General features: G+C 39.8%; 1 protein-coding gene across 1 annotated transcript in view; it reads right to left on the bottom strand.

Annotated features, from left to right (window-relative positions):
• The window catches only part of LOC119426138 (solute carrier family 66 member 2), a 66,029-nt gene extending 39,166 nt beyond the window's left edge, over positions 1-26,863 (bottom strand). The window contains 5 exon segments of the mRNA XM_037693699.1: positions 3,717-3,933; positions 17,352-17,402; positions 24,301-24,434; positions 26,534-26,790; positions 26,792-26,863. Coding sequence (XP_037549627.1) covers positions 3,717-3,933; positions 17,352-17,402; positions 24,301-24,434; positions 26,534-26,790; positions 26,792-26,863 — 731 coding nt within the window.
• Positions 26,864-27,135: the final 272 nt, after the last annotated feature.

Genomic DNA, 27,135 nt, shown 5'->3' with positions numbered 1-27,135 from the left:
CAGACTGTTCACAATGATTCAGACTGTTCACAATGATTCAGACTGTTTACAATGATTCAGACTGTTTACAATGATTCCGATTGTTTACGTTTCTGACTGTTTACAGTGTTTCTGACTGTTTACGATGTTTATGAGTGTGAAAATGAGGTTTTCATATTATTTTCTTGTTCTGGTTTAGTTTCATTTAAAGTCTGTTATTGGTTGTAAACTGACACCATGAGTCAGAGACAGTTTACTGTAGATATGAGGGGGAAAGCACTGTAAGGGTGATGAAGTGATTAACTCCATATAGCGTTTAAAAAAACAGAGGAAGCTCCGCATAGCATCGATCTGTCACATCGCTATCTCATGTACACTTTTAGCATGAAGAAGTGTCTTAAAAAAAATTGGCAGACTTGAATTTATGAGATTTAAATTTATCTGAAGTTATTTCCACTAGGGCATTAACAGAGTACTCGAGTAATCTACACATCGATTGCTAGGACATCTATCGAGATTAAAAATGTTACGTTGAGTATCCGTAGTGACGTCATATTATGTGACCACCGTATGACCGTAGGGGGCGGTGTTGCACTGTTGCAGGTCACAGAGTATGGTGTAACACCGGGTCCAATCCACCGAACCAGAACCAGCTTCGGTTTAAGTTTAGTTTTTGACGTGCTGCACGTTTCTTCACGTTAGCAGTTTAATAATAATAACTAATAGTTTAGTTTTGCCTGTGACTTATTTGCAGTATGATAAATGGTAGGAGCATAATATATGCTCCCAATGTTTTGTTGGTCTTTTTTTTTTTGTTGTTTGTAAATAATTACCTTTTTTTGCGGTTTTATTTATTTATTTATTTTTGTATCTTGAGATCTATGACGTCATCAAATACTCGAGTTCTTCTCGGGTTTTATTATGTTAATGTCGAGTTTAAAAATTATATACTCGTTCAACCCCTAATTTCCACTGAAGATAATCAAAGTTAGTGAAAATGCTAATCATCTAAATGCAAAGTAAGTTCCGCAATTTGCAGATTAGTAGAACTGTGCCCACCACTGTCAACACTAATCACTATTCGTAACAAACAACAACAGAATATCGTTATTGATAAACAGTTTGTGATATTGTTTGTGTAATGATTTTTTACATTAATATTAAAGGAATATTCAAGCCATTCTTCGTGCGACCTAGTTCGCTGTGGGGACCCCTAAAAAAGGGAGCAGCCGAAAGAAGAAGAAATAAGAAGATTCAAGTCATTTTGAAGTAAAGTTTTGTGAAAAAGTAAATCTTTTCAGATGTAGAGAGCTTCTGGTTGAGAAACCAGAATCAACAAAACAGCTTGGGAGCAGCTAAAAAATGTATAAATGAGCTTGTTGCAGATCCATCATGTTTTTCTTTGTGTTTCTCCCCACAGAAAAAACACCAGAAAACAAATACCAGACATTTTTAATGAATGTGAACGTTTTCTTGACAGTGCCTCGAGACAACAACTGTGACTTGATGCTATGTAAATAAACTAAACGGCTCTACCAAGGTTAATTCAATTCCCCGTCTGGCTCTTTCTGCAGCCATTTAATGTGGGTAAAACTACAGAAGATGAAAGTTTCATCCACCTTTGCTGTTACTGATTTTAAAAAGTGTTGAATTCCTCTGGTCAGAGGCCAAATGAAGCCACATCTGCTTGGCTCTGTGTGTGTGACTGGAACAGTTCAGAGTTGTAGGTACTAATAAATGCTGATTTTAAGGTCCAGCCTATGAGCGAGTAAAGGGCAACTGCAGCACACGGACTATAAAACACAACAAAAAAGCTTTAAACATACCATAATACAAAAACAAGTTATACTCTACCCTGTACTAAACTGCTGTTTCTTATGCTATGTCTGTTTTTACTACAGACAGGGTTTAAACTACTTTACGTTGTGCTTTAATTAGTTTGATGCTAATAGAATTTGCACATGGCTGAATGGAGCTGCAGACAATTAGCCGTCCTTGATGGTAATTTTTTGGATCACAGAGAAAAGTCTGGATTTGACGCGAGTGACAATCAAGAAGCAAACACTGCTGATAAACAACAAAGTCCATGCTCAATAATCCAGGTATACAATCCAACATTTTTCAGTCAGGTCATCTGGACAGTTTCTTTTTTTGTGCTAAAATGTTTCGCCTTCAATCCAGAAGGCTTCTTCAGTCAAGGAAACACACAACAAAACTGATTCTTCCCCCAACAGCTTACTCCAAAGTGGAACAAACCAGTTTTGTTGGTGCTAAGATGGTCTCTTTGTCACGCCCCCTCCTCCATTGCCGGCCCTCTTCCTTGTTGACAGTCTTGGTTGTTTTCAACCAGTTTGACACGACTGTCAACAAGGAAGAGGGCCGGCAATGGAGGAGGGGGCGTAACAAAGAGACCATCTTATCACAAGCAAAACTGGTTTGTTCCACTTTGGAGTAAGCTGTTGGAGGAAGAATCAGTTTTGTTGTGTGTTTCCTTGACTGATGAAGCCTTCTGGATCGAAGGCGAAACATTTCAGTACAAAAAAAAGAAACTGTCCAGATGACCTGACTGAAAAATGTTGGACTGCTGATAAACATATATAATTATTGGTGTTTAGTAATAATTTTCATTAACTAAGACTAAAGTGTAAAAGTCCTTGACATTTTGTGTCCCCATGTTTTTACTTTAGTCTCTGAATGACAAACCAACCGTTTGCATTTTAACATTAAACCCACGGTGAATCCACACATTGACCCACAAGTGTCTTCATTCACACTGATGTTGAAAATTATAGAAAGAATCAGAAACATTTAATAATGAGATTATAGGTTGATTAAGGGGGAGCGGAGGAGCAGAGGTTAGCGGTGGGCCTGATCGGAAGGTTGCCAGTTCAACTCCCCGGGCTGATAACATCCAAATGTGGGTGGGAAAGGTGAAGCACTCACACCTGCCTCCACCCTCACCTGACCCACATTGAGCAAGGCCTTTAACCCTAATCATCTGCTCCCCCGGGCACCCTATGGCAGCTCTCTGCTCCACACAGAGGGCTGTGGTAGCTCAGTGGTCTGTGGTTGTGTTACGAAGGACATCTGGAGTAAAAACAATCGCCAGGTCTTCGTGCGAGTTATTTCACTGTGACGACCCCTGAAGAAGAGAGCAGCCAAAAGAAGAAGAAGAAAAAAAAGGGTCCACGGTTGGAATCCCCAAAGAAGATCCAAATGAAGTCTCATCCAGACCAGATTGGTTGATAAACTTCAGTGAAATATTTGCTGAACTTCACATATTTTATTGTATTTAAGAAAAGTCTTTCAAAGTGAGACAGCTTTGTAGCCGTTAGTTATTTTCACATGTCGGCTTCTCATGGCAGAGAGAATTTGCAGAGACGGTACAAGTCTGAAAAAAAAGTGATGCGGTGAGTGAGAAAAATATGAATGTCACCAGAAAAAAAAAACATCTGGGAGAGGAAAGAATCATTTTTTATCCAGAGTTGAAAATCTGTTTGTCCCTTACATTCAGAAAATGACATTTATACAAATCCTGCAATGAAAAATTTACTATAAACTTCAACACAAATCATAACTAATAAAATCTGAACCATTCACAGAAAATAAAGGTTGTGAAAACATTGTTAATGCAATGGTGCAATGCCCAAACTCCACCACCGCCCACTGTGTCCCCTCGAGTCTGAAAACTAAAAAAGGTGAAATCTCTACAGGTTGTTCTAGGACTAAATCTGTACCTCATTCCCTCCGTGGACTTGTTCTGATAGTTGCGGTACATCTGTGGCGTGCCCAGCATTGCTTCTGTGAACACAGCGAGGAAGCCCAGGGTCTCCACAAACAGCGCCGAGTCCAGCAGGAGGTAGGTGATGTAGGCCGCCACCAGGGTGAAGGCCAGCACGCACTGCACGTAGTCCACGAAGCAACTCCACGACCAGAAGTAGTTCCAGTCAAAGTCTAGAGCAGCACAACATAAGAAAACTGCAGATGTGACAAGAGAAAATCATTTTTAAATACAGACAAAATGGATACAGATGGCAAAGCAACAGGAATGATACGTAAATTACAGGGTGCAACAATGGTCAAGATTTATATTAAATAAATAGGTGCATGCTGGATGAACACTTGAAATAAAATAAACCCTGGCAGGAATCAACGTAGTTAAAAGGTCCAATGTAAAAGTTATGTGAGGACAGAAGACGGGGATAATCACCAATGTCACTTTTACGAGACAAAAGAAGGACAAATGTTTTGGAAATGACCCAAAAGTTGATTCTATTAACTTTGGCTAATAATTTAACGTTTAAATCTAAATTAAACTTGTTGTTTGACGGTTGACAAATGGCAACAGAAAGTGATTTGTTCTTCACGGTGACTGTACATACAGCATCAGTAATTGTTGTTCACTAATCCTTCAATTAAAAAAAAACTAAAAGTGTTTAGTACGTGCCTACTTTAACACCACATTCATTACAGTTTGAAAACCAGACTGTAATGACGTGAAAAAATAAAATACTAGGGGTGCATCAATTGCAGTTTTCTGGTCGATCACTGATTTCTACAAAATCTGACCTGACGATTCCGATTTTGGCCGATACTGATTTTATTTTATTAGCGACACTGTTAGCTGTTATAAGGTCACAATGCACCTTCAATTTTCCAATACTATTTTATTGAAAACATACCCTTGAACAATATCCTAGAAACAATACAAACTTGTTTTAACTGGCCAATGAAGTTTAGACAATTGTTAAAACTACAAAAAAATCTGTAAAATCGGTTTCTTATGCAAGTATCGGCCGATCTCCCAAAATTAAGGAAACCGGGGCCGATTTATTGGTGCACCCCTAAAAAAAACAAAAACAAATGGAAACGTTATAGCTTTTACTGGAATTTTATTTTTACATTAATGAAATAAAATTGAACTGAGATGTTGAAATCTGTTGGTATTTAACACAAACAGAAGCAAAGTGATATTACCATTATTATCAAGGCCCTGTCACACTATAACATTATATGAGTGACATTTCAAGGTTTGTCATAACTGCAAAGGTATATCTACTGTAATACTATAAGCCAAGCTGGTAGGAATATATATTTACCATCAAAGCCTCTTTGACAAAATATTCAATAAATACAACAGTGGTATTTGGATAAAGCTCTCCACTAAATGGAAAATAATACACCAAACAAACCTAATATTGCAGACTTGACAAAATCAGTTATGAAAGACCACAGATGTTTATGCCATTTGAAGGCATGATTGAATGACTTTTGTTCCTTAAAGAATTACTGGTGAGTGATTCTGACATTTAGATGGCATTTCTAAATGAATACGAATGGCAGCCATGCATGTGTGGAAGCTAACGTGGCTTTCCAATACTGAGCTAATTCAATTGTTCTCTTGTGCAGGACGGGTGAAATAAATCCCATAAACGTAACCAAATAAATCTTAAAGAGCCATCCAGACCAGGTCGCAGCCTTCTGTCAACCTGCCATATCCTATTCACAATGTAAAATATTCTACGTAAAATGGCAACACAATTCAAAACCAATGAAAGAAAGAGAAGTCCTTGTAAAGGTAAAATGAGGCATGCATAGCTGTACTGAACACTAAGCACGTAAAAAAAAAAAAAAAAGAGTTGTAATATGTATTGTAAATTTCTGTTTATCCTGTAGGTGCAGATACATGGCTCGGCTGTGGAGCTCTGCTTGCAGCAGAGCCAAAGACTGAGTGTGGGCCAGCTTTGTGCTGTGCTGGCACTGCTTGATAACAGTTAAACACAGTGGGATGCCATCAAGAGCAGCATTTAACGCCAACCTTGCTGCTAAAGGCACGCTCGAGAGCCCACCGAAAGCAGAACATATGATAAACAACAAGTAAGAAGCAATACCACACTAGTCATTCCAACAATTTTCAGTCAGATCATCTGGACAGTTTCTTTTTTTGTTGAAACGTTTCACCTTCCATCCAGAAGGCTTCATCAATCAAGGAAACACGCAACTCAAAACTGATTCTTCCCCCAACAGCTTACTCCAAAGTGGAACAAACCAGTTATGTTGGTGCTAAGATGGTGTCTTTGGCACGCCCCCTCCTCTGACAAGTAAATCCCATTGAGCCTTGAGGACTCATTTACAAGAGAGACCTGATCTCAACAAAGAATGATGACAACAATGGACAACAGCGACAACAATAGACAGCCACAAAAAGGCATACAGATTTTTTTTTACAAATAAAGTGGCAAAAAAGTAACAAAACAGCTAGATTCTCAGGCGAATGTAGAAAACTAAAAACAGGAACATGTCTGCATTGGACCCTGCCAGGAGTCCAACAGATTCTTAAAGCCACTTAGAGAGGTCAAGGTCGAGAGCTTCAAATGTTTTTGTAAGGTATTCCAGGAAACAGGAGTGGAGTAGGAGAAGGTCCTCTTGCCTAGTTCAGTCCTCACTGAGGGAACACTGCAGGTAATAATGTCCTGAGAGCGCACGCTGTAGCTGCACTCACGCAGAGACATGTAGGAGGAGATGTATGAAGGCAGCAGACCAAGAAGTGATTTAAAGATGAAAATGTACCAGTGAGAGAGTCTGCGTGAAGTTAATGATGTCCAGTTAACCAGTGAACACAGGGTGCAGTGGTGGGTGCGATAATCACAGCCAGTTATGAATCTTAGTGCACCATGATAGACAGCATCCAACATCTGCAGGGTTCTTGGAGGAGCGTTCTCATGAGCTAGCCAACATCACTATAACTAATACAATAGGAATACAGACCAAATCTAAACTCGACGCACCAAATTAACTTGAGGACATTAAAGCTGATCGTGGAAACAATACCAAAAGTCAAAAAGAACAAGAACTCTAAGCAAAGCCAACAACAAAACAGTATTTATAGGATGAAAAGCAACAATTTTGAACCTACTATTAAATATAAAAAGTTCATATTTATAGCTACCAAAGTAGCTTAAACACTGGCAAGAAGACCCCAACATGAGCTAATATTGGCAATATTGCTAAATGTCAAGAAGAATTGTACTATTCAAATACCTGTGGACAACCAATTAGACTTTAGCTTGTTTCAACAAACGTTTGCCATAGTTTTGTGAACAGAACTTAAGGTACATTTATTTATTACTGCTTGGTTTACCAACGTAGGCAGCACGGTGGCACAACTGGTAGAGCTGCTGCCTCTCAGCGAGCAGGTCCCTGGTTCAAACCCCGGTCCAGGGGCCTTTCTGGGTGGAGTTTGCATGTTCTCTCCGTGCATGCGTGGGTTTTCTCCGGGTACTCCGGTTTCCTCCCACAGTCCAAAAACATGCATGTTAGGCTGATTGGTAACTCTAAATTGTCCCTAGGTGTGAGTGAGAGAGTGAATGGTTGTTAGTCTCGTTTGTCTCTATGTGGCCCTGTGATGGACTTGCGACCCGTCCAGGGTGTACCCCGCCCCTCGCACAGTGATTGCTGGACATGGGCACCAGTGACCCCCGTGACCCAAAATGGAATAAACGGGTAAAGATAATGGATGGATGGATGGATGGTTTACCAACGTCACCCGAAACTTTAGAAAATGATAGTGTGTTGTACTTTTGAATTAGGCTTGCTAATGCTTTAACATTGTACTGTACAACTTTGAACTTTTAATATTACATCTTTTCTGGTGTTATGATTTGTTGAGTGGAACCGTGGCTCAGTTGGGAGAGCCGTTGCCTCTCAGTGAGAAAATGGCTGGATCAATTCTGGGTGGAGTTTGCATGTTTTCTCTGTGCCATGTGGGTTTTCTCTGGGAACTCTGGTTTCCTCCCACAGACCAAAAACATGCATGTTAGGCTGATTGGTAACTCTAAATTGTCCCTAGGTGTGAGACAGAGAGTGAATGGTTGTTTGTCTCATTTGTCTCCATGTGTCCCTGTGATGGACTGGAAGTCTGTCCAGGGTGTCCCCCACTTCTCACACAGTGACTGCTGGATAAGGACACCAGTGACCCCCCATGACCCAAAAAGGAAGAAGCGGGTAAAGATAATGGATGGATAGATCATTTGTAGAGATTTTACCACAGAATGTTTCTTAAGAGTATGATGTTATCACACATTTGAGCATTCTAATTTTCTAAAAGTAAATAAAAAAAGGTTTTAACTCGGTTCCTTTTGCACTTTTGATACATCAAAACAATTATTTCAAAAATAAGTCTAAAAATACCTTTAGAGAAAAACGTGTAACATTTGGATTTTCTCCAGGCTTTGTACACAACAGTTGGATGTTGCAATTTCAGACAGTAGCTTCAATGATATCCTTCAAAATGTCTTTATAGATGTTACAGTTTTGTGATTCATTTTATCTTTCTAAAGTCTCTCCTCAATTTGAGAAATAATTGTAGAAAACATGCATGAGTGCAGCATTATCTACAGGGTTGCGTTTTGATAACGCCCCCCGCATTTTAATGGAAGCAAGTTGGGAGTAAGGTACGAGATTATAAGTGCTTTTTTGTTTTTACATTACTGTAACTTTATGTACTAATAGCCAGAGACCCTGTAACAACTTTCAGTTGAACACAACTGCCTATCACCAAGAAAAAAAAGATGTTACAAACAATTATAGATTCTTGTTCCTGTCACTGCGGTTTGTTTCAGTTCAGTTCAGAAATAACCTTTTACCAGTGTGCTGTATGGATAAGAGATCAGCTCATACTGTAAAGTTGTCAAGACATATCTGCCTTGACCACTACACAAATTAAAGTAAAAACTATGGTATGAACAGCACAGTTTGTTACAGTCTCACACTGAAAACTAAGTGAGGCTTATCACAGTAGTGCACCTCCACCACTACTACCTCTCCCTGCCTTGCTGTGTATTAAAGATTATAAAAAAAATCATCTTCCTTCTCTTTAATCCCATTGAGCGTGGCAGCTATGGTGGCAGTGTGTGGGAACAGACTCAAACTGCACAGTAGACCCCCTGTGGCTGGCCAGCAGTTGTGGTACATATGTAGGAAGAAATAAATTGAAGTTGAAGGTTTAAGATACAGTTATTAAACCACTCTTTCATAGACTCAGTTTGGCAATGGGCAAGTGTAAGAAGTAGGTGTGGGGGTTACAATCTATTTTGGATGCAACTTGTTGCCAACATGGACAGTTCTGAATTTATTTAAAAATGTAAAAAAAAAAAAAAAGGAGTCTAACTTCATATGAATAAAATCACGTTAAGGAATGCAAAAATTCAAACTCTGAAGTAGAAAAGTGCCCAAATGGCTGACCAAGGCATACAAGCAGCACCTTCTGCACTGAAAGGCAGCATTTTGAAAGACTTTGGCTTCTATGGAGTTAAAGAGAAAAACGAAGCTGATAAAGAGTCACACCATATGCAAGTTGTGTAGAGGTTTCCACTGGGAGGAGGAAGACCACAAACGGCTCGTGCAGGTCCATATGAGAACTGAATGAGTAACAGGTCACAGCCGGACAACAGAAAAGTATGGAAATCCCTTCTTGTCTTGTTTTTCCCAAAACAACATTAGGTTAGCATCTATTTGATCAACTAAATTATTGACATATAATCCAAGTTCAAGTCAAGTTTATTGTCATTCGCATCACATGTGGTACATGAGGTGGAATGAAATTATGTACTCAGGGTCCCAGTTACACAAAAAATAGAAAAATATAAAGAATAAAAAGAAACAGTATAAGGATCTAAGATATTCACCAAGATATGTGCTAAGCAAACACCAAACAGTACACTAAAGAGCTAAGATATATGCTAAACACTAAAAATGGAAAACAATACGGCGTATCAACAGCAGCAAGAACAAAGTCGAGATAACTAAAGCTTGTTGCGTGCGTCAATAGAATAAATTATGATTCAGTGAGATTCCTTACAGGTTTATCCCAATGTGACTGAGAACAAATGGAATAAAAAGTTTCAATAGCATAAAAAAGTAGTATACACCATAATCCATCCATCCATCCATCCATACATAATCGTCCGCGTGTTCTGAAGTTGGGTCGCGGGAGCAGCAGCTTGAGCAGGGAGGTCCAGAGATCTCTTTCCACAGCCACCTCTTCCAGCTCTTCTGGGAGTACTCTAAGGTGTTCCCAGGCCAACTGAGAGACATGGTCTCTCTAGCGTGTCCTGGGTCTTCTCCGGGGTCTCCTCCCAGTTGGACATGCCCAAACCACCTCCCTAGGGAGGAGCCCAGAAAGCATCCTTACCAGATGCCCAAACCACCTCAACTGGCTGGTCTCGATGTGGAGGAGCAGCGGTTCTACTCCAAGTAACTCCCAGATGATTGACCTTCTCACCCTGTCTTTAAGAGAGAGTCCAGCTACCCTGTGGCGGAAACTTATTTCAACTACCTGTATCCACAATCTCATTCTTTTGGTACACAGAGTTCATGGCCATAGGTGAGGGTAGGAACATAAACTGACCAGTAAACAGAGATCTTGCCTTACAGCTCAACTCCCTCTTCACCACAATGGATCGGCACAGAGCTTTCAATACTCCAGACGCTGCACCAGTCCGTCTGTAAATATCAGGCTCCATTCTTCCTTCACTTGTGAACAAAACCGAGAGATACTTGAACTCCTCCACTTGAGGCAGAACCTCACCCTCGACCCCAAGAGAGAAATCCATCCTTTTCCGACTGAGGACCATGGCCTCAAATTTGGAGGTGCTGATTCTCATCTCAGCCACTTCACACTCGGCTGAGAACTGCTCCAGTGAGAGCTGGAGATCATGGCACGATGCCAACAGGACCACATCATCCACAAACAACAGAGGAATCCTAAGGCCACCAAACTGGACTCCTTCTGTTCCCTGGCTGCACTGAGAAATTCTGTCCATAAAAGCTATGAACAGAATCGATGACAACGGGCAGCCCTGGTGAAGTCCAATACCCACCCTGAAGGGCTCCGACTTCCTGCCGGCAATGTAAACCAAATTCTCGTACAGCTTGTATATGGACCGAACAGCCCGTAACAACAGGCCCCCAATCTCATACTTTCCGAGCACCCCCTACAGCGTACCTCGAGGAACACAATCGAACGCCTTCTCCAAGTATACAAAACACATACAGACTGGATGGGCAAACTCTCATAACCTATCGAGGACACTAGTGAGGGTAAAGAGCTGATCCAGTGTTCCATGGCCAGGATGGAACCCGTATTGTTCCTCCTGGATCCAAGGTTCGACCAACGATCGGACTCAGTTCTCCAGTGCCCCTGAATAGACCTTACCAGGGAGGCTAAGCAGAGTAATGCCCCTATAATTAAAGCACCCCTCCCCCCCCTTCTTTGAAGAGGGGAACCACCACTGCCAATCCAGTGGTGCTGCCCCCGATGTCCATGCGATGTTGCAAAGCCATGTCAACCAAGAGTTATGGAAATCAGGGCAAATCTCATCCACCCCCAGAGCCTTTCTGTTGCGGAGCTTTTAACTACCTCGGTGACCTCAGCCATGGTTAGAGACTCTTGGTCGGCTCCGAGGATATTCTGGCAAAGGTGGCTGAGGAGGGGAAGCAGCTCTTTACTAACATTGTGTTCAGTGAAGGTTGGGTGCAGTTAACCTCAACCAGTGATGTTGTCGGGAGGTAGAAGGAATACTTGTCAGACCCTCTCAATCCCACCGGCAAATCTTTCATGGAGGAAGCTGAGTCAGTGGACTTCAGTGTTGGTCTGTCCATAACCACTGCTAGAAGCACCGACAACCTTGTGCCACAGCTCAAGATGGCCACCTCAACAATTGAACAAATATGTTTTGTGTTTTTCTAAATGTAAGTCAAAGTATTTTGGCATTTTGCAACAAGTCTTTCAATCACGTTTTGTCAGGTAAAAATCAGGTAAAGACAGCACATGAAAGGGTTAAAAGTAATGTGCAGCTACGAGTTAATCAAAAACGTCTGATTAAAAAAGATATGCTGTGGAAAATGTCAAAAATTAATTTACAGTGATATGTTAAATATAAAAAATACCCTAAATTAAAAACTGCACAAAGACAAATAATGAAATGTTGATTTTAAATTAGTAATTAAAATGGGCTTGAATTTGATGACAGCAAAACTAAAGCTCATCAAGAAACATGTCTCTCTACTTTTTCTTCGCTAAGCTCAGTTTAGGTGGCAAGCGTGTTTGCAGCTCAAGCATGGTGGAGAAACAATGATGATTTGTGCTTGTTTTGCAGCTGCAAAACCTGGACACCCCATTATCTGGAACTCTTATAATCAAAAACAATTTGCCATTTCATTTTGACAAAAGCTCTGTGAAAATTCTGACTGCAGCAAGAGCAAAAGTTTCAAAACTGACTTTTACAGATGATTTACATCTACAGCACCTATAATAGGAATTCTGAACCTATTATTGTTCCAATGCTAAAAACCCAGACTGCTCAGTCACTGAACGATTTCAGGCCTGTTGCCCTGACTTGATTAGTAATGAAGTCATTCGAAAACTGGTCCGGGAGATCCTCTTGTCAAAAGTTGAAGATCATTTGAAGCCACCTAAATTTGTTTTATCATTCACGTAGAGGAGTGGAGGACGCAACAGGAACTCTTCAATATGATTTTAGAACATCTTGAAGGTACAAAAACATTTGTAAGACTGCTTTTTATTGACTTTTCATCTGCTTTTAATTGTATTCAGCCCCACAATTTAGCTGATAAATTACAATGCTTTTATGGTCTCGAATCTGGCCTCATGTTGGCTTGTGGACTTTTTAACTGTTCGGGCTCAGTGGGTAAGGGTCAACGGGGTTCTCTCTGATGTCTTTCTGTCCTCTACCGGTTCCCCTCAGGACTGCGTTCTTTTGCCCCTTTATTTATTTTATACACAAACAATTGTTGCAGCCAGTATAATCCACAGGGTCGCATCTCAAAGTTTGCTGATGACCGTCAACCTGTCCCTTCTCAGCAGTGATGATCCAGACCCCAGGCCTGTGGTCGGGGACTTCAATGAATGGTGTGAGTCTTCCTTTTAAATGTTTCTAAGACAAAGGAGATGGTCATTGATTTTAGAAAAGACTCTTCAGTTGCAGCTCTTGTGGTCATTAACAGTGAAGCTGATGAGGTGGTGCATCAGTAGAAATATCTGAGAACTGTTCCTGATGACAAACTGACCTTTAATGCACATGTGAACTCACTTTGTAAGAAGGACCACCAGAGAATGTATTTTAATCTTAAGCTCTGTGGGTTTAATGTTGATTCAACTTTTATGAGAATAATTTATTCATATTTTATTGAGTCTCTTAACTTTCACCTTCATCTGTTGGCTTGGGTTTTTGACATGCATAAACAGGAACAAACTTTTGGGGATTGTCAGGAGGTGCAGTAAAACTGCTAGTTTAGCCCTACAGAACTTCACTGACCTACACAAGGTGAGGTCAGTGAACAAGGCCAGGATGATTCTGGCAGATCCTGATCACCCACTCCATGGTGAGTTCAGGTTGCTTTCATCTGGACGCAGGTATCTGCTGCCCAGATGTAGGACGAACAGACTGAAACACTCATTCATCCCTGTAGCGATCAGGCTTCTCAACGGACAGTGAAGATTTCTGTATTTTAATGTCTCGATGTCTTGTCTGGTCTGGATGTTTTATGTGCCCACTGACTGTGAAACAAATTGCCCCTTGGGGATAATAAAGATTCTTGATACTTGAAAGAAAGTGAAAACAAAAAGAATTTGGTTAAAAAGAAAGAAGCTGATATTCTGTGAGGACAAACAAGCAAACACAGTCTGAAGACATAAAGGCACGATGTTCCCACATCGGATCCTGGATTTACGGTTTACTTGCCGACACTAATTCGTTTTATATCCCAGTGGAAAATTACAAAAAATAAACAAATAAATCCAATCAGTTTGTGGCCCAAGGCCTTAATTTTTTTCCTCTTTCTGTCTTCATTTATACACAAACCAGTATAAAAGAAAGAAAAACTCCCACCACAGTTATTTTTAAAACTTTTTCTACAGATATTTAATCCATTTTTTTAAACCAAATCCTTTTACCTACACTTGATTGATCACCAGTGATGCTGATTTTGGCACAGTTGGATGATCAGAACTTTTAATGTCCTTACAGGAATGCAGCAGACTGTCTTCTATAGAAATCATCCCATGTTGCTGGTACAACATCCATCCTGAGTAGGAAACTGCGATCCAAGATATACAATATAGCACACATGGTTGTTTGACTAGGACTCACGCACTGCAGGCATTCTTCAAACTCCACACTTACAGGTTTGACAGCCACTGATTAAACAATATTAGATAAAGCATCCCAACACAAAATGTTCACTGGTGATGTGATGAACTTGCAACCTGTCCAGGGCGTTCCCCGCCTCTCACCCCGTGATTACTGGAGGTAGGCACCAGTTTTTGGAAAGGAAAAGCAGATAAAGAAGATGGATGGACGTAAAATGTTCACTGTTAGTCACATCTATAATACAGCCTTACTTGTCCATCTGAGGAAATTCTATTAAAATTCAGCTGAAGCGTGTTTTTCTCTACACACGTTCAGCTGTTAGATGGAGCTGCCTGGCGTGACAGTGCACTGCTTTTATGAGAACAATAAGTGCTTCGATTAAGGCTCGGAGAACAAACCACGGAACATGGTGGTTAATCACAGAACGTCTTTCTGCTGACTGAACAGTGTTCACCACAGGTACATGAATCTCATCTAACAGATGAATGAATACAGATTTCTGTTTTGTAGCTTATGTCAAAGTCAGAGCCTCCAATTGCTCCAAGTTGCTTTTTCTGAGTGATGTTACAGCTATTCATCAACGACAGCGGATCACCAAGCAGGCACAAAGAACACGGCTTCCTGCGGCTCTTATGATGCTTGGCAGAGCTGGGTGATCGATGACCCTTCAGAGGCTCAAGCCACTTGTCAGACACCGGCACCTTTCATAGTAGACATGTCTGAAGGTGTGAAGACATGCTTATGCCAAAGAGTCTAAGTGACCTGAGGCAAAAATAATGAAGGTCTATTATTTCTGACATCAAAGTACACAACCCACCTTGTGATGTTTCGATCATATTAGGACACAGTCTTTTATACTTGGTTGCTTCATTCTTACATTGTATCTTACTGCCACCTAGTGTTCTTTGTTCCAGTGTACAACTTGGCAGCTAGTTTTTTTGAAGTCTATACTACAGTTCTTATTTGCACTTGCAAACAGTCACCCGACAACAACCTTTTAGGACTGTTCTGTATAATGAAGTACACATGTCCATTGGATTCCTCCACTGTGGTGCAGGAACACACCGCTGAAGAGAATCGGTGGGATTCGGCGTTTGTCCAGCTAACAAGCAGTCTTGCTTTGTAAAATCAGGAGTCCCAAGACTAAGGTCTTCGATTTTCTCCATTTGAACATCATCTGTCTAAAAGTCGTCTTTGTTCACCATGACAGATGTCAAAAGCCAAATTCTCATTTTGTTACATAAATCTGTTTTTCCTCAATCACAAATAACTTAAAATTAACACTTTCAATTTTACTTTTGCTTCTCAAATAGTATACAAAGGATTCTTAAAAAAAAAAAAAAAAAAAAAAAAGATTTACACAGCAAAACAAGCAGTGAAAGAAACTCAAGAATGTCTAATGGAGAATCTCCAAACTAAGAAATGGGCGAATATGTTGACCATCGTCGACTGGTTAAGTCCATCAAATGCTTGTTTTAAGGAGAGTTGTTTTTCCCACTTGTAGTTTAGCTAGGTTAATATTCCAATACTGAATTCCATTCAAGAATTTTAACCTGTACATAAATATTCAAATCAAATTAAAACCACTGTAGATAAACTCAACCTGATCAGTTTCCAGAAAATTGACTTAAGGTGTCCACAACAGGTCTGGCCTAAACTACATTTTATTACTTCACAAGGATCTGTGTGATGTGTACATGTACAGTGCCTTTCCATCTGATCAAGATACTCAAAGCTCTTTACAAATGATGTCCTCATTTTCCAATTCATACAGCACTCTACTATATCTCTACAAAGAATAATCAGTGCTTTATCACATTCATACACCGATGGGACACACAGAGGAAATATATAAATATATATATATATATATATAATTTTTGTTCTAATAAAGATCATGAAGCACAAAGCCCATATTACATAGTAAGAACTAATAATTAGTTAATAAACTAATTACATTAGTAATTTAATGCACATGTGAACTCACTTTGTAAGAAGTACAAATACTAACAGTACTTAGAACAAATACTAATACAGTCTTAGAATTACAGACTACTCAGTAATGCTAAGTAAGATAAGTTAGAGATATGAGAAGATAAAAATCGTCATGTTGCTTACAACTACTTTTTTTCTTTCTAGGCCCTAAAGTGTAAATATGAACTCTGATATGACTTTAACTTCCATCAATCAGCCCCTCCATCTTTTCTGTGCAGGGTGTCCAGCAGTCACTGGGCCCATGGCAAGGTACACACTAGACAGGTCGTTATTTGATCATAAATTTAAATTTTAAGTGGAACTAAGATATAAGAATGTGCCAATAAAATCCACTTAAAAACACATCTATACAAATGCACTTCATCGCCAACTGTTGGTTGATATGAAAGACAGTTGACAATGTTTTTGTTTTTCATATCACCCAATACTACAGGCAAATTCAAATATATGGAAGTTGAACAAAGCCATAAAGGGAGAAAGATCAACATTTGGTAGAAAAAAAACATCTTACACCTGCAGCATCACCCATCTCTTTAGACAAAACTGGTTGAAAATAGACTCACTGGTTTCAGCCCCTCACAGAGACTTTTCTACATCCCCCATACTGCTCAACATATTGTCATTTCTTGAAACTGTGTAGTTCAAACACATTATTAAAAAGGTGCATTGGACATAAACCAGCCATTAGAAAAGATGCTTCATATTTACTCATACAAGGACAAAAAGAGTAATGCAGCAGTCAAAAGTAATTACACACAAACAGCTGATTATAGTTCAGATCAAAACACAAGCATGAAGTTAGAACATGTGCTACAGATCAGGTCAAACCACTGCAAACATGGGGTTCTTCGTCAACTCAGAGCGCATGAAGGATTGCATTGTTTCCAGATTTAGTTTCAAACAAACATGCAAAAAACACAAAAGTTGTTCAGGTAACACAGATTCGCTAATTGTATTCGTTACTTGTATTAAGCATAAAGTCACATGCAAGAATGCAGCACAGCAGTGGCATTTACAGATGTTCACAGATGTAACATGGGGGAAATGTGAGCGAGTGAAAGAGGCTCATGCTTCATTTACATGTGTTGGAAGTGGTGTTAGTCGTGAGCAGGTAGCATTAGCTGCATCATCATGCTTGGGATGGACAGGGACAGGTAGATGAACTACAACTGATGTTCCAAGGTAGGCAGTAGGATCTGTACGTACCCAGAAAGAGCCTCTTAGGGATTCGGATCTCCTCGTCCTTACTGTCTGTGGCTACAAATAAAATAAAAAATAAAGAGAGACACAACAGCTTGGTTTTCTTCTTTGGTTTGAACAAAACTTAAACATGTCCGCTCTCTTAATTTTACATTTTACACTTGAGGTGTTGAAACTGACCACTTGTGTACTTTTTGGCTGTATGTGTGTCACACAGAACATCTTGTGTAAATGTTCAGTGCCTTGCGAAAGTATTCGGCCCCCTTGAACTTTTCAACCTTTTGCCACATTTCAGGCTTCAAATATAAAGATATTAAATTTTAATTTTTTGTGACGAATCAACAAGTGGGACACAATCGTGAAGTGGAATTAAAATTATTGGATGTGTCAAACTTTGTTAACAAATAAAAAACTGAAAAGTGGGGCGTGCAATATTATAAATAGAATCCACCTGTGTGTAATCAAGTCTCCATATAAATGCACCTGCTCTGTGATAGTCTCAGGGTTCCGTTCAAAGCGCAGAGAGCATCATGAAGACCAAGGAACACACCAGGAAGGTCCGAGATACTGTTGTGGAGAAGTTTAAAGCTGGATTTAGATACAAAAAGATTTCCCGAGCTTTAAACATCCCAAGAAGCACTGTGCAAGCAATCATATTGAAATGGAAGGAGTATCAGACCACTGCAAATCTACCAAGACCCGGCCGTCCCTCTAAACTTTCATCTCGAACAAGGAGAAGACTGATCAGAGATGCAGCCAAGAGGCCCATGATCACTCTGGATGAACTGCAGAGATCTACAGCTGAGGTGGGAGAGTCTGTCCATAGGACAACAATCAGTCGTACACTGCACAAATCTGGCCTTTATGGAAGAGTGGCAAGAAGAAAGCCATTTCTCAAAGATATCCATAAAAAGTGTTGTTTAAAGTTTGTCACAAGCACCTGGGAGACACCAAACATGTGGAAGAAGGTGCTCTGGTCACATGAAACCAAAATCCAACTGTTTGGCCACAATGCAAAACGATATGTTTGGCGTAAAAGCAACACAGCTCATCACCCTGAACACACCATCCCCACTGTCAAACATGGTGGTGGCAGCATCATGGTTTGGGCCTGCTTTTCGTCAGCAGGGACAGGGAAGATGGTCAGAATTGATGGGAAGATGGATGGGGCCAAATACAGGACCATTCTGGAAGAAAACCTGTTTGAGTCTTCAAGAGACCTGAGACTGGGACGGAGATTTATCTTCCAACAAAATGATCCAAAACATAAAACCAAATCTACAATGGAATGGTTCACAAATGACCGTATCCAGGTGTTGGAATGGCCAAGTCAAAGTCCAGACCTGAATCCAACTGAGAATCTGTAGAAAGAGCTGAAGACTGCTGTTCACAAACGCTCTCCATCCAACCTCACTGAGCTCGAGCTGTTTTACAGAAAGAATGGGCAAGAATTTCAGTGTCTCCATGTTCAAAACTGATAGAGACAAACCCCAAGAGACTTGCAGCTGGAACTGCAGCAAAAGGCGGCGCTACAAAGTATTAACGCAAGGGGGCCGAATAATATTGCACGCCCCACTTTTCAGTTTTTTATTTGTTAAAAAAGTTTGACATCCAATAAATTTCATTCCACTTCACGATTGTGTCCCACTTGTTGTTGATTCTTCACAAAAAATTAAAATTTTATAGCTTTATGTTTGAAGCCTGAAATGTGGCAAAAGGTTGAAAAATTCAAGGGGGCCGAATACTTTCGCAAGGAACTGTATGTAAAACTACAGTGCTTTCTCATGAGTGTTGCCATGAACATGTTAAGTACTGTATTTTCCGCAGTAAACGTTGCTCCGCCCTATGTCGCATCAATCCATATTTGTCTAAAAAAGTGGAAAAAAATCCAAAAATATGTTGCTTCGCCGTACACATTGCATCTATTATGTGTCACCACTGGCGCGTTTGTTTCGAGTCACCACTGACAACCTGGAAATGTGGTCCAGTGCAGTGCCAAAAATCAATTTTGGCAGCCGCGGGTGTGTACACGGGAGGACTTTAACAAGATTAACACTTAAAATCAATTATTTGTTTGCTCAAAATTATAGCAAATGTGTGTCTCATTCTAACGTTTGCTTAATAAATGCACTTTAATGGTCAAATTAGCTGCATTTCCCAGTTGGTCCAAGCAACGAGCAGAACGAAGGTGGAGGTTTTATGGCAAGCCGATTGTGTCATTAATAGCTAGTGAAGATTCTCAGTCATTCAGGACATGGTAACTTCAAAAAAGTTCAAGAAAAAAGTATTAATTAAAGTATAATAAATAAAATCCAGTTGTTTTTGTCTTGAACTTTTTTGAATTTGTCATTATAGCCACATTTACCTATTACATGATACAACAGCATTCCACAATGCTACTACTACTCTGCTGCTATCAAGTAGCTGAAAGTGGTACTGCTTAAAAAAAATTCAGTCAGAATGAATGAAAACAGTCATATCTCAGCCAAAAATTGATTTACAAATATGGGAAAAAAAAAAATCCATAAATATGTCGCTTCGGCCTATAAGTCGCAGGGCAAGTAAATTATGCAAAAAACTGCAACTTGTAAGGCAGAAAATATGGTATTGTTCTGTAGTATGGTTCTGAATCCAAATTTCATTACAGAGCTATATATATAAAAAAAAACTCACTCAAAAGTATGAAATAAATGAACATATTTAACTTATTTTATCAAGTCAGTGTCAACCTGCAGGCATGCAAACTATTGTATCTACTTACAATTTTTTTTACATTATTTCATTGTTTATTTTGTCTAGCTGACTCTTGTAAAAGTCGGCAGAACTGAAACACCACAAAGTAGAATAATAATCAGGGTTTTATAAAATATAACCAGTTTCCTAGAGAGATGAGGGTACTTCCTGATAAAATTAAATACACTAAAGTGAATATAAGCTAACTAGAAAGCAATAAGGTCAAGGTCAGTGTGTCCAAAGCTGATAAATGTCTGCTAATATAAAGGAAGTATGTTGATCTGTGAAGGCCGTTTCTATCTGTGTGTATGTAACTATGTAGTGATAACTACGTTGGATTGCTGTTAAAGACATAAGAGGAAGACAAAAGTATCTTTGGATTCTTGTTGGAATTTATTAGAAAAACCAGACATCAACATTTTGCAGTTAATTGTCTAAATAATTCTACTAATTTCCAAAAATATTCTGGTTGCTGTTAGTCGTTGAAGCCTTTATTTAGTCATCCAGTAAAATTTCTACCTTCACCCTCATATGACCTTTTATGACTTAAACTGAATGTAGCAATGTGTTGAACCAACTGAGATCAATTCCCATTAGTCAGAACAGCGTGCATTCCTTTTCAGTCAACTTACCCAACACATGATGTCTGAGATAGCAAACCATCATGTGACCTGACTGAAGACACCTTACATGCACATGCAAGTGGCCATCACAGCCATTCTTTGGTTCTTATACTCTTCACCTCACTAAATACATGTCTCTACATTCAGGCTAACTGGCTACTGCTAGATAGCCTTGTTTTCTTGCATGGGTTGGTGTTTGTCTCTGTTGCCTGCTCATAGAGCAATAGTTTTAGGTGTTCTGTTGTTTGGACTTCTGTTCCAGGATGAGCACCAAGCTGAAGCAAGCAAAGTAGAAATCCCCTATTCACCTCCGTCTACAAAGATGTAACATCTTTCTTCATTAAAAAAAAAAGCAGCATGAAGCATGGGGTGTTTTTCTGGGTTTGTCTATGCCATGAAAATGTTGGTGGAACATGAAGGATGTCGTTTCTGCCACCAGCGTTGATACTTGACCCTAGGAAAGTGGGGTTTTCTCAAGGAGCGCTAGGAGAAAGTGCTGTCAGGGAAAATCCCCTGCACTCCATGGTAAGGGACCCTGCTTGTTGTCGATGACTGTTTTTCAGTTTCACCAGCTGTGCTCACAATATGGAGTGCATTGATGAAACAAAACAGGAGCATTATTTGGACACCATTAGGTCAATTTCAGATGGACTCTTCTCATAAGGACACTGATGTGCTGGACTCCATCCATGACATTAATGGTTTGTCAGAATACTAAAATGACAACAAAACCCTTTCATTCAAACAATGCAGTTTTCCCGTCACTCATGTGGAACAAAATCTATTGGGCTTAAGTGGCCATGACTCATGCTCTGAGCTTCGCCGCTAAGCTTTAGAGATATACAAGGCCAGGTGACTGGCGGAGCTTGTTGGAGCCCAGATGTTTTTAAAGTATCTTCTCTCCTGAACAAGGTTAGAATCGCATTATCGCAGCAGATTGTGTCTCCCTGGGCAGTGCTCTCCTTTGTCAGGGGAATGACATTGACATCGGTGGGGCAGAGATAACTGTAGCTTACACATCCTGGTTTGAGACAAGGCTGTCTGACTGAACCGGTGTCAACTGAAGAGCTGTTCAGGCAATAACTGGATACCAACAGGTCAAGACTGAGCTCAGGAAAAAAGCAACACCATAGTGTTGTGCAGAACCGTCCGCGGACAAGACGTAAGACCCAAAACCCAACATGAGTGCTCACAAACCAACAATCAACCACCTACCCCAAAGATAACAGCATTGCCTGCAAATTTGATAAAGAGTCCGACATACTCCATCCAAAGTGCCAAAATCGTCTCTCGTTGTCGTAGTTGCATGATGAAAATTACGTCATTTTGTTTGCAGATCAACTTTGGCTGCCCCTTCTCAACACAAGGAACTTTTAGTCACAAGCGCCAAGTATTGTGTGACTGGCTAGAAATTTGTGGGCATGTTCGTCAAATGTAAAAATGTGGTCGGACATTCAGCTGTACGACTAAACACAGTAAATTGGTTAAATGGCCAAAAACTCCTGAAAGGAACTTGTGCAGATGTCGTGTATGGAGGAATCTGTGCTGAAAAATGTGGTGCTCTCTTCATGATAGATGTGTGGCCAAATGGCGGCTGCAGGGACAGAGTGGAGACTCTGGCAAGAAGAAACCCAGGAGCTCTGAATCTGTGTCTTGTGGACTATAAAAGATGTGTATGAAAACTAATGACTTGTAACCACATGGCCACACGTCGACTGTTCGGCTTCAGATGAAGTATACTGGGCCCGTTAAGCTCCCAGCCAGCACAGCTGCAAAATCACGACCAATCTCACCCTGCTTGACCTGGAGCAAAGACCCTTACTGTTTCCAGATTCACAGTTTATGAAGAGAAAAGCCTTACTCATTAAATAAGAGTATTGTTAGTATAGTCTGGACTGGTTCATGGAACAGTTTCCCATGAATTCAACGTTTCTTTGAAAACAGACGAGACCTCTCCCTGGACATCCAGGCTGTGCGAGTTAACACTCATCATTCAGTTTCATTCATCTTCTTTCAGGGTGTCACATACATGAAGAAATATAAAGCAACACTTCACACAATACAAGGTACGTGCATGAAATGCAGGACTTTTAAATGTTTGAGGGTTTCTTTTTGCATCCATTGTTACAAGATGTAGGTTACCGAGAAATCTTTTAAAAATGAAAAAAAAAACATTTTTCTAATATTCCCATGGATAAAGACAGAATAAATGTGGGTATTCAAGTACTTAATTCATTGTTGCTTATAAAAGGTACACAACATGTAAGGTTAGATCTTCTGTTATCATTTGTTAGTTTCAACCGAAATTTTACAAAATCTTCTAAAACTAAATCCAGACTTGCCTATAAAATATACAAAATCTAGCATTAAACTGGTTTTAATAATCAATCAATATATTACACATTTATCAATGTTTTAGACAAGTACTAGCCAGAAATAAAAAATGAGTAGACTGAATACTGTCTGTTATTTTATAGAATATATTAAAGATCTTTAGATAACAGCAATATAGTCAGAGCAAAGAATCTCTTTGATATGATGAACCATAACATTATTTTTACATAAATCTAAATAGTTCAAAATTCCAAAAAGCTATTAAAAACAACAAAGTGTGTTAGTTAGGTGAATGAAATCAACCTTTCAAAGTTGCAAAATGTGCGTTCCACAAGGCTTTATTTTAGGACCATTGCTTTTCTGCTTGGATAATAATGATTTACAGTTTGAATTTTGAAAAGGATATTCAACAAAACTGCCTCTCTGCTATTTTTATAGAAAATATTAAAAGATCTTTAGATGACAGCAATATAGTCAGAGCAATATTCTTAAAATAATCTCTTTGATATGATGAACCGTAAGATTATTTTTACATAAATCTATTAGTTCCAAGTTCCAAAAAGCTATTAAAAACAACAAAGTGTGTTAGAGTTAGGTGAATGAAATCAACCTTTCAAAGTTACAAAATGTGCGTTCCACAAGGCTTTATTTTAGGACCATTGCTTTTCTGCTTGGAAAATAATGATTTACCTGAAAGCTGTAAACATGTCCAAACGTATACCCATGATACTGCCTCATACGTAAGTGCAAAGACTCCACAAAAAGCTGTAGATACAACTCAAATGAAGCACTGTGTTTCTTTCTTTTATAAAAATGATAAATTAATTTTAAAACCCAACAGTACAGGAGCTCTAACAAAAAGGAGCAGTTAACTATAAACCAGTGAGGTACGCATCATCACACAACATTTCTTTTGTTTAGAGATTTGGAATAATTTGGCCACAACAATAAAGCCGTAACTTAATTTTATAGTTTTTAACTAGCAGATGTGTTTGAAAGGTGTAACACCAAATAAGAAAGTTTTTTTTGCAGAAAAAACATGCAGGACCTTTGGTTTAACTCTGCATCAATATGAACAAATAAACACCACTATATTTCATGCTTATGCATTTAACAAAGTATAGAGAACCCTTTATAATCCTGCTCACCAGGCCATAAACAACTAATATTGGCCTCTCACACACTCACTCACTCACTCACTCAGCTCTGGCACAGTATTCAAGTGTTTCTAGCACTCCTAGGATGACCTGTTCAACATTTCTGACCTAGGAAGGAGCGTCTCTTGGTGTTGAGTTCAGCGGCCATGCGGACGTTGGTGCACAGGTTCAGCATGACGAGCATTGTGCCGATCATGATGATGCTCTGCCACAGCAGCAGCGTCTCAAAGTAGTGACCAAATCTGAGAATAAAGAAAGAAACGAGTGAAATCAGAAGAACCAAAAACGAAGGTGCATGCAAAAAAAGAAGTCCAACGTCTTTCAGTTCTAGCTTTGTACTTATCAAGACTTTAAAATGATGAAGTTCAGGATAATCTAAATGCTGCTGATCAAATGTATTGATCAACTGATCATCATCAGTGTGATCACCTCTATAAAACAAGTTTGGTCAGTTTTCTGCTCTGGAGCAGAGAGGTGTGTGAAACACAGCGCCAAGACCAAAAGACAGCATTAATATTAGAGAAGCAACTGGTGTTCATCAATCAGGGAAGGGTCAAAGGTCATTTCAATTTAGAAACAATTACTGGACATAAAGATTTTTTTTCCCCACATGTGGAAAGCTTTTAAAATAGTTGCCAATGTCCGTAGGAGTAGACGTCCCAGGAACTTAATCCAGAGTTCAGACCATACAATGATCAGAGAAACTGCAAAACCCAAGCTCATAATTTTAGAAGTTAAAGGTTTCAGTTAGTTATTTACAGGACAATTGGAAAAATACAAAACAATTAGAGGTTTGCAAAGTTACATTCAAATAAACCACAAGAAGTCTGGAACACCTTTGGACAGATGAAACCAAAGCAGAGATTTTTTTATCCAGATTAAATTCAAGTTCAGGTTTCATTGTCATTCGCATCATATGTCGTGCAAAATTATGTATTCAAGGTCCCAGTTACACCCAAAAATTGCAAAATATAAAGTACCAAAAGAAACCGTATATAAGGATCTGAGATATATACTAAGATATACGTTAAACGAATGCTAAACGATTAGGCCTGTCATGATAACAAATTTTGCTGGGCGATTAAGTGTCTCAGAAATTATTGCGATAAACGATAATATTGTTTGAAATTTGACAATAATTAGTAACTTCTGTCAAATTTAAGAAGAAATGTTGGTTAATTTGTGTTGAGTGTAGTACCTTTTTTGACCACTGTATGGCAGTATAAGACTGTTTGAACCAAAAGATTGATCAAGGGATCGAGCAGCTCCTCTCTAAGAAAAATGGGAGGGAGGCCCCTTGACATGAAATGGGCTGTCTCTCGTTCCTTTTTTTTTGGTTCTTAAAATGGCGGACGCTCAGTGTGGTTTGAACTCTTTAGCATAGTATTTTTCACACAAAGCTTTTAATAACAAAGAAATCAGTAAACAAGTTCTCAGCTTCTTTTTGCAGGAAAAAAAATCAACGTTTTACATGAAGGCACGGGTTTCAATCGTGAATTTTGGAGCTTCGACAAGACGAAGTTCTTTTTTTTTTTTTTCAAGGTTGACCTGTTAGCTTAACTCGTAGCTTAGCTTCTCAGCTTAGCTGCTTTTAACGATCCAAAAACGTGATTTTTGGATCGTTAAAACAGATTTTAAAAGAGAAAAGGAGGAGTCAGTGAAGAGCACCGGAGTTGAGTTTGTCATACAGTGTCCAGTAGAAAAAGAGACACACGAAGAAACGATAAAGCCGATAAATGGTCGATAATTTTCATTTATCATGCAATGAATTGATTTATTGTTTATCGCGACAGGCCTATAAACAATACGCTAAAAGATCTACGCTATATATATTAACCATGTTCGATCTCAAACACGTCATACCAGCCGTCAGCACGGTGGTGGAGGGATGATGGTTTGGGCTCCTTGCAGTCATTGAGCCTATGAACTCTACAGACCAAATGGTTCTAGCAGCTGAAGCTTGGACCAAACTGGGTCATGATGATGCAGTAGAACAATGATCCTGAACACAGCGGCTAAACTACAACAGAACGGCTCCAAAAGAGCAGAATCAAGGTCCAGAACCTCCACCTGAGTGACCTGCTGTGCTGGACCTTCAGAGAGCTGAACGTCTGCAAACCTCAATGAGCTGAAGCTACGCTGGAAAGAAGAGTGGGACAAAGATCCTCCACAGCCATGTGAGACTACAGGAAACCACCTATGATCATGACCTGACATGTCAAACACCAGCATGAAGAAGGATAAAGAATAAAATAAATTGAGCGTTAAAGTTGACCCAACATCCCTTTAGTGTCAAACTTTAGTTACATCTCTCGTGGTGGGCTGATGACGTCAGACTCACCTGAAGAGGATCCTCAGGATGTTGGCCAGCAGCAGGACCAGACACACGTAGGTGGAGAAGCCCTCTGCGTCCTGGGTCCGCCGGATGTCCCGATACTGGGGGATGTAGGGCACCACCCCCCCGAACACCATGGCCCCAGCAGCCACCCACGACACCAGCGTGCCGAACACGGACACCACCTGCTCAAACACCTCTCCTTCCATGTCCGGGTGCTGCTGTGAGGCTGTCCCGGCCGGCTGTCTGTGGACCCCGGGACGTTGTTCGAAGATGTCTGCCCTCCTCTGGTTCCTGGTGATGCCTTTGTGGAGCGTCAGGGAAGTGGAGCAACATCCGTATCTCTGTCTGCTCACACAGACAGCACAAAGAAGCTGCTAGTGGACAGTAGCCTCACACATCGAGCCAAAATAAACACGATAAGTAAAGTAAAATAATAATAATATAATACCGTTGGTGTTAACTTTAAAGTAGATGGTGTGCGCTCATTGGTGTTGAGCTATTCTTGTTAGAGCCGAGGCTCAGTCGTCACAACAAATCCACGATATTCTCAAACATGTACCAGGAAGTCTTTCAACTTGCCACGAAGCTTAAAATAAAGGCGCACT

This window comes from Nematolebias whitei, chromosome 19 (genome assembly GCF_014905685.2).
Source record: "Nematolebias whitei isolate Nwh7 chromosome 19, NemWhi1, whole genome shotgun sequence".
NCBI classification, from domain to species: Eukaryota; Metazoa; Chordata; class Actinopteri; order Cyprinodontiformes; family Rivulidae; genus Nematolebias; species Nematolebias whitei.
The sequence above is the reverse complement of the archived record's forward strand: the minus strand, read 5'-3'. Positions and strand labels throughout refer to the sequence as shown.